This window comes from Astatotilapia calliptera, chromosome 8 (assembly GCF_964374335.1).
Source record: "Astatotilapia calliptera chromosome 8, fAstCal68.1, whole genome shotgun sequence".
Classification (NCBI taxonomy): Eukaryota; Metazoa; Chordata; class Actinopteri; order Cichliformes; family Cichlidae; genus Astatotilapia; species Astatotilapia calliptera.
In genome coordinates this window covers 4,582,883-4,596,946 of record NC_137429.1, presented here as the reverse complement: position 1 = coordinate 4,596,946, position 14,064 = coordinate 4,582,883, and the positions used below count along the sequence as shown (strand labels likewise).

Genomic DNA, 14,064 nt, shown 5'->3' with positions numbered 1-14,064 from the left:
TGAGCAACACATTTACTTCATCAAACGCACCTTTTGTTGTTACACCTGCCCTGTCTGAACTATGATACTGGTTACCTGGGAATAACTGAGCCTGCTTAACCTCCTAGGACCTGCCGTCCACATATGTGGACATCACATTTTGGGTTATTTAGACCAAAATACTCTATTTTGCTGTACAAGGGCCTGATATCCACTTACGAGGACATTATACTGCTACTGTTCTATCAAAATTTTACATTTTAGCCATATGTGGCTCTTATTTTTCATAAAAACAAAAATAAGGTAAAAAAAAAAAAAAAATCTGGTAATTCTTTGTTTTTACATTCATCAGACCCCAATATGCCAAAATATCAAAGAGAAATTAAAAATGCATGCCGTGGAAGAGTTCGGGTCTTAGGAGGTTAAGACCAACTGATTTTTATATCACATTTTCCAGACAGACCAGATTCAGATTTCGTCATGTGTTGCATCTAACCATAACAGTTTCATTTTTAATTTCAAAAGGAAGGTCACATTTAGGCCACTGTTGAGCGGCCCACTGTTGAGCGGCCCACTGTTGAGCGGCCCACTGTTGAGCGGCCCACTGTTGATTGGTCAGTTTTAGAAAGATATGTTTGATTTTGTAGCCTGTTGGTCTTTTTTTTTTTCTCGAAATCCATTTTAAACTAAGCAATAACTTTAAGTGACGTGAAGTCCTGAGAAAGGCCAAAGTGGGTATGAAAGGACTTTTAAGTCACTGAAGATAAACTTCTATAGAAAGTATTTTCCCCTTTTTTGGCAACTTGTAAACAGTCATGCATTTTTGGCATTGCTCCATCACTCAGACTCTTACTGGTAAAGGTCTCAAGTTGTTATGAGGCTCCAGCAGCCAAACAAAAAGGTGTCAGAGTCCTTCCTTTTGTTTGTCTGGAATATATACTACACAAAGTTCACAGTAACACAAAGAGGAAATACTTTCTGTCTACCTGAGACCATAAATTAGCTTCAGTCTGAAGGTTTAATTGTATTAACAGGGCTTTGGATTTTCTCCCCATCCCTTATACTATGGTGCTCTTAGATGGAATCTCCTTAGGGCCAGTATAAACCTGAGCAAACCTGTTCCAGAGTTCATGAGGTTGCCTTGAAGTCCCTGAAAAAATTTAAGCCAATCCTTTAAGCAGCTCTTTAGCTGTTCCCCCAGTCCCATACATCATGCAAAATCTAAGCCAGTGATGCAGAAAACATGAAGAGAGACTACAGGCAAAAATTATTTTGCATATTTATACCGCCAGGGTTTTTACTGGCTTTATGGTTATGGTTTCATGGGATAAAAAAGTGTGACCTACATTCTCTTCACATCTCTCACTCATGATAATATCTATATTTCCTTTACCTGCCAGTGGAGGCCCAATGAGCAGCGTGACACTCTCCATGACAGCAAGGAGGCCAAGGGCTGAGGGAAAGCAGCTCATCTCCACTACATCCATGAGGACAGTAAACATCAGGGAGCCCACCACGCTCATGGAAAGCCCGTAGATCACCACGTAAGCCAGCAGTACATGGAAGCTGGGCCCGATGCAGCAGATGCTGTTACTGAGCCCATTGACAAGCAAAGCTGCAGAAAACACGTAAACGTGTCGCCCTTTGAACCATGGCATGTTAAAGACGATGCCAAACGGTGGCCGCACCACGATGTTGACGATCCCCAGGATGGACAGCAGGTACGCAGCCTGACTCGGCTCCATGTCATTTGCTGTGGCGTAGGGAACCAGATACACCAGAGGTACCACAAACCCGAGCATCGTCCACGTGATGCCGATGGAGTACACGCGGTAGCGCAAGTTATTGCAGAACTGATTGAAGGCCATGTGTTTGCTCAGGAAAGCTAACATGGAGCTCCAAATCGTCCTCACCCTCCCTTTTTTCTTGCTCTCACTATTCTCATCTGGCGGAGGAGGTCCGTGGTTCATCAGCGGCTGGCCACGATGCCTTTTGGGCTGGAGGGGCCTCATCACAGCTCCACACACACAGCAGTTCAGCAGGACGGCCCCCAGAATGAGAAAACTTCCTCTCCAACCGTACTCTGTATGGAGGTAGTTTCCCAGGACAGGCAGAGCGCACAGTCCCAAGGCGGTGCCCGTGGAGGACATGGCGTTGGCAAATACACGGCGACGCACAAAGTAGTGTCCCAGGATTGTCACAGCTGGTTGGAAGCTGAAGCAGAAACCAAGACCTGAAACAATGAAAGATGAGTGACATTTTTATTATCAGCGATAGTGCTAATGGATTATAAAGTATAAATGTAGAAAAGTTCTATTATGTTTAATCTATCCTGAGTAACACTAAATGTTTTTTGCTAATGCTTTTATTTTTATTCTATTATTTTTATTATTTATTATTCTAAATTTGTCAGACCTCCCTTCAAGGTAACCTCCTTGTGCACCTCTGGACAACAGCTGGTAGAAGTCATGTACTGACCATTGTGAGACCATGTGCGGTGATTTAACTGCAAACCTCAAACTAAAACATTTAGCTTTCATTTTTAGGATTAGGGCACGTGATGAGAACTTATACTCCAGCTATGACAAAGCTTGAAGTGTAGTTCATTAGGACAGAAACATGACCAGGAAACATGGTTACATGAGCAACCTCGGTTCTATGAAACCATATTCCACTATGGAAAGCATGTTTTATCTTAGACGATTTATTTAGTTTAAGACAAATACTTTCAGAGATGGTCCACCAACCTCTTATATCATATTCTGGCCCCAGACAAGTCACTCAACATCTGTGCTACTATACAGATCTGACTTACTGCGAATTCGTCCACTCCCAGAAAATTAAATCATGATGAAAGGTTTATATTTTGAAACACTTGCAGATGCATAAGTCCAAGAGGAAAGACATGGAAGTAGTCCAGAGGTACCTTGGGTAAGGCTTCTCCTTTTATGCAGGGAGTACCAATGATAACATTTTAAAAAAATAAGATAAAGCAGTAAAGTTTTTGTATCTGTATCTTTATGAGTTTACCACAAAAATGAACAGCCACAACTATGGAAATTAGACCAAGGCTGTTATGAAGTGAAATTAGAGTTTTAACTTCTTTTGAATGTCTGTATGTCAAATTTAAGTGATATAAAAGATGTAATGATGCATTTACAGTTGTCCAAAATCTGTCTGCTTTGGTCTACAACAACCAAACAAATATTCGGCACAGCTGAACTCTACCTGTGCCTGCCCTTTGATGCTTGGCAGGTAGCTGTGTGTACCCATGGCAATGAAATGTGTGCTGGGATAATAAATCTACTGAGTGCTTGCTGACCTGTAATGACCCCGGCGGTGATGTAAAGCTCAGTGATTGACTGGGTAAATGAGCTGGCAGCCATTCCAAGCCCGCTCAGGACCCCTCCCAACATGATTGTCGCTCGGCAGCCAAGTTTCTCCACCAACATGCTACAAAAGGGACCTGTGGATCAAATTTAATGCTCTTAGTTTAATACCAGAACCCGAGTGGGCAAAGGCCTTAATCCTCCAGCACATTTCACATAACTTGTAATCTGCACCGACTGGATGACCTTCAAAAGAACCGAACATATGACTGAAAATATGTCTGCTCATTCATTTACACTGTGCACAAGATGACACATCTGTTTCTTACTCACCTGCCTGCCAGTGAGATTAGATTTCATCTTACACTACCTTTTGTGTGTAGATTTCTCAATCTCTAACACATCATCCTGACTCACCTGCCTGCCATGAAAAAAATCTCACTGTGTATACTTGAAAGCTTGAGCAAATACAGCAGTGTACACTGTTTAAAGGTCACTAACAGGGGTGTCAAATTTAACACGGCCTATCTCTGTTGTTAAACAGCAGATCTGCTAGATATTAATGGGGGAAAATCACTGAACTAACATGTTTAAAACTTCAGTTTTTGCGCCATTAAAAAAAAATTTAATCACGCTATTCTTTATCAGAATCTTTTAGACTGTGTTTATTCTAAAGTTACAGTTTTAATAACTCATGAATCACTTCTTAAGCTCACAAATCAGGCCTGGGACAAGGCTCCCTCATGCAATTTACTGGAGATAAACCTAAGCCTGTCCAATTAGCTCTGAGCCTCTAAAAAAGCTAAAAGTCTGCACAAGTCACATCTTGACTGTTTGAATAGAAATGGATGCGAAAAAACAAAACAACTATTATTGTGTACATCTTAGACCAAAACATACATTTACCTCTGGTTTGTTCAGAGCAGCATTAAAGGATGAGTCTGACATTACTGCATAACATCCTCATCGTAAACCTTAAAAAATAAACTTGAAGTGCTGCTGTGTTAAAGCTTTCCCAAGCCCATATTTTTCTGATGTGTATCAAATGGCATTTTTATGCTCTAGTTCTGCTTTTACATTTCATAAATAACATAAAAGCTAATTTCCTCTTCATCAAAAGCTCCTGTATTGTTGATCTCGTTGTTATCGGTCAATCTAATATTGCCACATACAACAATTATCACTATCTGTATGGGTTTTTTAAAGATTCATTATAAATCCCGATTATTTTGACTAGCTTATATATTATGTTCATTTTACTATCCCCCCGTGAAAGGGATGTTACGTTCTGTGTCTGCGTTTTGTTCAATGCATGTCGCCTGTTCATACTTAACAGTCATCGTGATGTAATGTTGTTCGAGTAAACAGTAAACGTGTGAGGACTTTAAATGGCCCTTATGAAGGGTTTTTGCTAATAGTGTGCTGTATTTTCAGAAAATGGAAGGAAGAAGTTTGAAGGAGAGGAACTTAAGTTGCATAGGAGTGCACTTAAACAGGCAGTTACCAGTTGTTCAGGTGTTGTAGGCCACAGGCTGCTTCTGATCAAACGCTCGCATATAATTGCATTTTATACTGAATGTGTGAACTCTTCCCTCATCTCAAATAAAAACTATGATGCTTATTACTTTTTTTTGATAAATGTTGTTGAAATTTATTTGGGAGTGAAGAAATTGTAAAGAGGAGGAACTTTATCCAACCATTGCGATAACACTGAGATAAACCATGGGCTGATTTCCACTATCTTTTTATTCTAGCATTTTAAATATTGACCGTTCAAAACTTATAAGACAGATAAGAAGTTGCACTATGTGCACCCGCTCATCACATAAAACTTATTTCTAATCTTTCTAATGAAGAAAGGACTCTTGGACATAGATAAAGGACCATAATCCTTCCAACTTGTGTTTCCAGGGGTTAAATCTCCAAACTAATCTCCGTTTTTGGATGGATTTAAAAGGAAGCCAACAGAATAAGAATAATTGTGTGACGCCTTCTTGTCATAAATCTACAATCTGCGGATATGAAGATGATGAAGATATGAAGATCAGAAATAAAAAAAGTGCTATAATTTGGTCCCTGATTTTAGTCTCTGTCTCTCAGTTTTGGCCCCTGTAGATGGATTCCTCCACCTAACAGCTGTGGGTTGATTTGCTTTATACCCGATCCATCTGTATACAGGATTAAGGATGATATATACAGACTTCTATAGTTTTACAATGTCATACTCATAGTAAATCTACTTTGGATGGATACAATATTATGGCTTATTACCAACATCCCTATGGAGAATATAACTGAGATTTATACTTCTAGTACCTCGCTGTTGAGTTTTTGTTGGACCTCTCTGACCCGTTTGAAAAGAGAATGTAAAATGTGGGTGATGTCACCGTGGCTATATTCATAATTTATATACAGTACATTTTATTCTTGGTAACCAGTGTCTATCATGACCCTACACAGTACAGAGAGGATCACGGTAAATAATAAGTCAACAGTAATATCTTCTGAAAGTCAGGAAACATTAGACCTTAGATAATCATGCCAGACTAAGTACGTCAGTTTAGTTTTGTTTAACTGCTATTAAAAGTGACAATTTATTGCTAAATCAGCTATTTTAAACTAATCTAATAAATCTGAAAGTTTTGATTTATGATAGGATGAGCTTCTTTTGAGTTTTACTTTTCATCAGCACAGGAATGAAGACTTCAGAAGGAAAATAGCCACTCTAAGGTTTGCATTATTTCTTCTGTCAATGAAACACTTGAGGCTGTGGGAAATGACAGGACTGCAGCTTCTCATGGAATAACCTTTAAATCAACATCACACAGCAAGACAGGTTAAAGCATCCTCAGTTTCTCTCTCTATCTGGTTTCATACTTTCCCTGAACAATAACAGCAACTGCAAACTAAAAACTACCCTCAGGCCAGGGGGCATTAAAGGGCAACTTCAGTAGTATGGTAAATTCTAGTTATTATTCTCTTAAATTACACCAAAATGAGTAAATTAGGCTTGGAAAAACTTGGGTCTGGTTTATTTCCTGGTCTTCTAGCTTTACCTCCTGCATGAAGCGCTGACGTCATGATGGAGGGCACCCAGGAGGTTTCGCTGTTGGTTGCGTGGAACTCATTCTGCAAGTCAGTGTAGAAGATTCCCACGCAGGAGGGAAATGCCAGTGTCAAAGCCAGGACAAGTATAGTGGCAACCAGCACCATCCAGCCCCAGCCGCCATCTGGAGCTTCGACTGCTCCTGTTACAGCCACGGATACTCGGCGCCCTCCTTCCTGTCCCCTCTCCTCCAATTCACAATCATCGGCCTCCTGGATTTTCTCATGGTCTATACCGTTGGCCTGCTGGAAGATCTTGGAGGCCTCCGAGTGGAGGATGCGATCACTCGTCCCGCTGATTCCATTTCTCTGAGTCATTTTCTGCTTGGCAGTTCAGGCAAGGCTCCTGTGTTAGTTCTGGAGGGTGTGTGATTGCACTTGCTGTCCATGTCACTGAAACTGCTGTAACCTTTATAGACCCTATAATCAAAAAAACCAAACAACATGTCAGGTATAATCGTGAGTGGTTTTCATTAGAAGTAAGGTTAAACTTTGGCACTAGTTGGACTATCTAAATAACCGACAGACATACTGTGCTGATCTCCATGTGATTTAAACCAGAGCCCAACTGATACATAATTTTCAAGCTCGATACCTATATTTGGTGTTTTATAAATCTGATACCTGTATTTTTTTTTTATCTTACTAAAATAATGTGATAATGCATTTAAAAATCAATTAATTTTACTATCACAACAAGTTGTGGATTACACCTTTATGTTTAGCCTAACTTGACTCGGCTGATTTCTTAAACACCTTAACAGGGAGATGCTCATATTTCTTACTTTTAAAATTTTCATTTATCAGCCAACAAATAAAAATTATTTGCTGATACTGATTTATTGGTGTCCAAAATATCTATTAGGCTATGATTTAAATGATTTTAACAAACAGCACCTTTTACACCTTGCTAACTAAGCTAGGTAGCATTATCTGATAACTTCAGCACTCCACCCTAGAGCTCAATTGTGGTCACTTTGGTTAATAACAAAGAACAATAAAAATGCAGCAGTCCACACTTTATAGTGGCTCCAACCATGTTTTAAACAAAGTCTTAAGAGTTTAAAGTGAAATGACAGGAAAGATTAAGAAATATAGCATTTATGTTCACCTCAGGATAAAGTCCAAGCAATATTAATACATGTTAGCATGCTAACAAGCTAAACAAAAAAATAAAACATTCAAACACTAAACAGGTCTAATATTGAATATCATTCTGCAAAATGCTATACTGTACTATACTTAAGAGATAACAAAGCTATTTAATTAGATGACAAGTCAAAACCTGAAACAGTAGTCAAAATAAACAAATGAATAGCCTCTCAGCTAAAAAACTAAGCATCTTTATTGAGTTTGTTCTAACAAGCTAACCCTCATTGTTGTGTTTGTATTAGCATGCTGACGAGCATCCTAGCAAGCTAAGGTGCTTCTTTCAGTTGGTGGTTTAAACATACTGAATTTAATTAATAGCCCTATTATCATAGTAACCACCATGCTAGCAAGCTAAGCGGCTTCATTAAGATCCCTTTATAAAGTTAAACTTCATTACAGGACACATGGGCATGTTTACAAACATCAAACAAACAACTTTAGCCTTGGTAAAGTTTTAACAAAGGGTTTTGAGGTTGTTCATCGCATTTTAACTGAACACTGTTCCAGAGGTTTTAAAAGTTCAGCCAAGTCATCTTTATTTCTAAAGCAGCAACACTGACCAAAGTGGGGAACATAGAAATAAAAATACATGAGAATAGAAAAGAAAATATTAAAAACAGAATTAAAATACCAACACAAAATAAAAACAAAATGCCAATTAAATCTCATCAATATTAGTGCTTTTAAAACTTAATTGAACCCATATTTACCTCAAACCACTGTTGAAAAGGTACGGAGCCCCGAAGGGGACATGGGAGGAAAAAAACATTAAGACGCAAAACTTTTGCGAGATTTCGCAAAAGTTTCATACATCTCCGAAAACGTCGGAGCACTTTTGCAAATATGTGATGTCTTGTAAACCGAGCAGATATCTGACGTTTACACAACTACATTCACGTCTCAAAATATCTTAAAAGTGTATTTTGTGACCCAGAAAGAGTAATATTACAACTAAGTAGCTGCCGCCATTGTTGGAATTCAAAAAGTTTTGCGAGAACTTTTGCGAGATCTCGCAAAAGTTTTGCGAGATCCCGAGTTTGTTTTGCGAGATCTCGCAAAAGTCAGTCTTAATTTTTTTTTCCTCCCATGTCCCCTGCAGGGCTCCGTAAAAAGGTAAACTGTCTGCTGTAATTTTACTCACTTTGCTCTGACCCTAAAGGACTCACAAAATGCCAGCAGAGCCAAGGTTATAAACACAAGGAAATCAGACAATGACTCTTTATTAAAACAGGTAATCAGTTACGGAAAACCAGGGGAATGTCCGAGTTATAATAACCTCACTGGCTGGAATCAAGGTTTGTACATCCTGAAATAAAGGAAATTAAACTTGGCAACGCATACCAGCCGACAGACGGGTGACTGTTGTGTTGCCACAATCATTAGGAATGATTTAGCTGCAGTCATGAATCATCCCATGATTTCTCCTGTGTGCAGAATGAAAGCCCCCACGGGACTACAGCGTCTACATTTCCAGTTAAAGGCTTTCACTTATCAGCATTTCAAAATAAGTTTAGACTGTGAGCGCACTGACAAAAGACGGGTCAAAAAGGTTGAGGGACAAACGTGGCATGGAAAGGGAGACTTAAGTTTACACTAACATGAACTCACGCAAACCTTTGAATGAATAGCCCTATTTTACTGTAAGTACCCTGGCAAAACATTTCCCAAAGATACAATTTCCAGCTGTGTCAACTACAAAGCAGAGAAATATCTTCACGGATTTAAAGGAGCTTGCAAAGAAAAGCGTCTGGACTTCTTTAAGTTGCTTGAAGACGTTTCACCTCTCATCCGAGAAGCTTCTTCAGTTCTAAGGTCAAATGGTGGAGAGTCCCAGATATAAACCTAGTGGGAGTAACCCCCCACAGAGGGACAAAAGGACCCCCTGATGATCCTCTAATCGCCTGAGCCAAGGTGTGAAACTGGGTGTGGGTCCCAATCAGCCAGAGTTTCGGGTGAGTTCATTGTGAAACCTGGCCCCACCTTATCATGCGAATTCCTGAGGTCAGCTGGCCCAGGATGTGAGTGGGCGTTAAGGCGTCTGGGAAGGGATCTCAAAACTGGATTATAGATGGCAGAGAGTTGGTGTCGTAAACCCCCGCCTCTGTTCAAAGATGGTCGCTCACAGTGGACATAGATGGCTTCTTTCACTCCTCTTTCAAACCATCTGTCCTCTCTGTCCAAAATGTGAACATTGGCATCCTCGAAAGAGTGTCCTTTATCCTTAAGATGCAGATGGACTGCTGAGTCTTGTCCTGTGGAGGTGGCTCTTCTGTGTTGTGCCATGCGCTTGTGAAGTGGCTGTTTGTGAAGTGGCTTAGAACTGAAGAAGCTTCTCGGATGAGAGGTGAAACGTCTTCAAGCAACTTAAAGAAGTCCAGACGCTTTTCTTTGCAAGCTCCTTTGACTACGATGACCTGGATGACTGAGAACCTTCACAGACATCTTCACGGATTGTATTCCCAACTCACGTGGACACAATTTTGCACCTTTACAGTACTGCAACTATAACTTTAAGTTTTAAGTGGATGTTGTTACCTAAAGGCAGGGGTGTCAATCATTAACTAAAATGAGTTTGACATCCCTGCATCAACGGCATCGAAAGTCATCACCCTCTGATTCCACTCGCTTTAATAAGCCATGATAACTAGCCTAACCACCAGTGTGCTATGCAAACAGAAATTTGCACATTACAACCACTTACCATTGAAGCTGGTAACTAGGGGTGGGTTTTGGTAATCGATTTATCGATTAAAATCGATTCTGGCTTGGATAACATGATATTGATTCATTAAATCCTGAATCGATTTTTTAATATAAATTTATTTTGCCCAAAATGCCAGAATCTCAGGTGAAACCTAACAAAATTTCAACAACCACCAATCAGCTAAAACAGTAAATGAGAGCAGGAACTGCACAAAGACGTAAACACAAAGCGCAGATCCGCAGATCAGAATCAGTGAGATGTCGCCTTTCTCACCCGACGGCAGGGACACGGTCGAGGCTGAAAGCCGACAGCTCGCCGATTCTGATGTTTTGGCGGCTCCGCGCTTTGTGTTTACGTCATTTTTTCGCTGATTCTAAAGCTGTTAGTTTTATCTCTCTCCAAACAATACTGACTGAACCAGCAGCAAAAGAAGATCCAAACTACGCTTCACATAAACATCGTCATGAATTCACTCTGACCTTTGCTGTTTTGCTTCTACCACGATAAAAATCACACTTTATGCACAGCTCTCCCTCTCTCTCTCTCTCACACACACAGTACACTTCAAGAACAGTTTCCCGTCTAAAAATCTGTTTTCTGCATTATTTGCTTGCTTGTTACGCACAAGTCTACCGTAATTTACAGCGCTGTCGGCCGCTGTTTTTTTCCCTTTTACTTACTTCCAAAAAGAAAACCTAATTTCTGCTGTTCAATGGGCTACTGAACAAATTTAAACTTTTTAAAATTATGCAAAATGCTTAGCAGTGTCTCTGATAAAACCTCTGTAACTTCAGAGGTAATGTTCATAAGTTGATTAATGTGTTTCTTTCGTTTTTGATGTACTGCAGAATATTTTTTATAAAATCCCAGGCAAAGAAAATCACCTTCATGTTTTTCTGTGTTTTATCTTCAGCTGCTTTGACACAAAGGCATGTGCTGTGATGCTCACACCTTTGATAAAGTCTTGCGAGTGTCAGCTTCCTTTTTATAGATACAAAAATATGTAAATGTACTGATCTGAATTATAACATTTCTGACTGTCTGAGGCAAAATTTCCCAGATTTAAATCGAATCAATTGAATCGAATCGTGGATCAAATCGATTCGGGACCTTGTGAATCGGAATTGAATCGATTCTAGAAATCAGTGACGATACCGAGCCCTACTCGTAACCCTGATCAGCTTGTTATAATGCCCAGACCACCCACCTAAGCATTATTCCAGACCTTGCACCTGTTAAGAATAACATTAAATGTTGCTTAGCCACCTTCTGTGAAGGTAAAGACTAAAGGGTTTGTTGAGACCCTTCTAACCCCTTCACATAACTGTAAAACAACAGGACATTATACACTCATACAGCAACTCAATCACAAGCCAGTAAAAGGTTTATTCTCCTTTGTCACTCTAATGTGGACAATGTTTTAAAAAGTGAACATTTTGTTTTATTCGGTGACACCTGAAATGTTTTTTCCATTGGGTAAATGATCACTTTGAAAGAAAGAATTGTAGCAAAATAGCTAAACTTAGCTGTATTCACATTACAGCTAAGTTACAATGTTCAATTAATGTTACAATGGTCCATTAATGTAGATATCTAATCTGCCAATCAGTTGACAGATATGCAATGCATTAACAGTGTGTTTCTGGATAAGTCAGAAAATTTTAGTGGAGCATGCCCTTCACTCGAATTTTCCACTAGTAAAGAGACCAGCAGACCAACATATAGTTAGCACACATAGTTAGCATTCCAAGATGGCGGCACTGAACGTAAACAGTGTAAACCGTGCCAAAACTGTTAACTCTGAATCTGTACAGCCATTGTTGTGTATTTTTGACTTACTAAGCCATATGCAGAGCACTGACCAGGCTCTATCTGTGAATTTGATTTTTACGTGCAAAAAAATAAGTATTATGCTATAAGTTTCCTGAAACTTGGGAGTGGCGTCACTCCCAAGTTCCAATATCCAAGTTCCGAGGTATCTGGAATGTGGCAATAGGCACGTAGATAAGGTCAAGACAAACCACTGAAGTTCAAACTGGGCATCAGAATGGCGAAGAAAGGTGATTTATGTGCTGGGATTTTCAAGAGGACCATCTGCAGGTTTACAGATAATTATCCCAAAAAGAGAAAATAGCCAGTGAGTGGTACTTCTCTGGGAGAATTTGCCCTGTTGTCACGCTTGCTAGGGAAGAAAGTGAGGCTCAGTTTGAGATCTCAAACTGGTTTCTTGAACATTACAAGGACTTTACTGTACCATGACGTCCCCATTGTCCCCAGATCTCAATTGGAAAACGCACCTTGGGATGTGGTGAAACAGGAAAGTTGCATCACAGAGCCGACAAATCTGCAGCGACGGTGTGATGCTATCGAGTCAACATGAACTAACATCTCTGAGGAATGTTTGCAGCACCTTGTCAAATCTCGTGTCTGAGGATAAAACGGGTTTAATAACAACTATTACTGATAAAGTTGCCACTGATTTACCTTAGTCAAAAATAACTTTGGTGGTAGCTTTCTGACTTCTCGACTATAACAAAACCTTAAACTAAATAACTGACTCTGACAGTTAGACATTTGATTTATTGTTAATATCACTTTCAGGGTTAGCACACAGCGGTTCCTTTTTTTTAACCCAGGAAGCTACATCGCTCTTTTAGAGTTCAGTACTATTGTACTTTGGTTTTAGCTCTGTGACGCGGAGCTAAAAGTTAGGCATGCTTTGAACAACTATGCAAAACCGGCGTCTATGCAGCTTTTGTTTGAGTAGTGAAGTCACCCACAGGGAAATTCAGAGCTTCTGTCACTTAATTTATGATGAAAATGTATGTCAAGAAAAACAAAAATCAGACCCCAGGGAACAATTTAACACACATATGTTGTTGTTTGTTTTTATTATGAGGGAGACATGCTTCAGCTCCTTACATCTCCTCCTGTGTTTTCCCCTATAAAGTGTACATGTCTCTCTTTCTGAGTGGGTGAAAATGAAAGGTCTGACATCCTGTTTCCCCATTTTCATTCTTTGCACACTGCACAGCTGCCTGCAGATACTCTACACATCTCATGACTGTAGCTGGAGGTGTCTGAAAGGAGGGGAAGCAAATATTAGGAGAATAATCTGGAGTTTTTTCCCTTTTTTTGAGCAGCTGATTAGAGATGCTGAGCAGCTGATCTTTCATGTGGGACAGCCCACGGAGAGGATGGCAGCGCTTCCTAACTGTCACTCAGTGCATTTAATATTAACGTATCTCTGTATATATACTCATCAGACTCAAATTGAATTTCCCCTTGCTCCACATTTCATCTGCATTAAAATGCGTACTTCCCCCCGACACACACACACATTCACCCACGTGGCAGCTCGTCATTTTTCGTCTTATTTATGGCAGGAAAGCATTTCTAAAGCATATCTAGAGCTCAGACCCCATCGAAATGGCTCAAATGTGCCTTTAATATGCTTTGTTCCCTTCTGTGTAACAGACAGGCGAATATTCCTAACATCCAGCACTTTCGCAGCAAGGAGGAAGCGATTTAAACATCAGCCTCTCCCGTGAATTTCTACACAAACATAAAAGCCGTTACTCGCCTTGTTTTTGAGCCGATTCTGGTCGTCCGTGTCCGGGTTTTTACGGCAGCTCCACGGGCGCCGTCTCTCCACGGTGACTGTCGGAGGAGCAGCAGCAGTCCGCGGGTGTGCTCGTCACGGAGATCCTCAGTCCGTGGGCGGAGACAGCAGCAGGGTGGGATGCGAGCTGCGCAGGCCCCAGCTGCTACACCGATGTTTCTGTGTTTGTGCCA

The 14,064-nt window shown here is 40.2% G+C and overlaps 1 protein-coding gene across 2 annotated transcripts in view; it reads right to left on the bottom strand.

Annotated features, from left to right (window-relative positions):
* The window catches only part of slc16a5a (solute carrier family 16 member 5a), a 21,152-nt gene extending 7,088 nt beyond the window's left edge, over positions 1-14,064 (bottom strand). The window contains exons 1-4 of one of the 2 annotated variants that reach the window (XM_026178010.2): positions 13,853-14,064; positions 6,365-6,833; positions 3,302-3,445; positions 1,373-2,212 (exon numbers count right to left, since the gene is read on the bottom strand). In XM_026178010.2, the coding sequence (XP_026033795.1) occupies positions 1,373-2,212; positions 3,302-3,445; positions 6,365-6,731 (1,351 nt within the window). In that variant the 5' untranslated portion in view covers positions 6,732-6,833; positions 13,853-14,064. The remainder of the gene's footprint in view (positions 1-1,372; positions 2,213-3,301; positions 3,446-6,364; positions 6,834-13,852) is intronic. The other variant, XM_026178009.2, reaches the window with a different exon arrangement.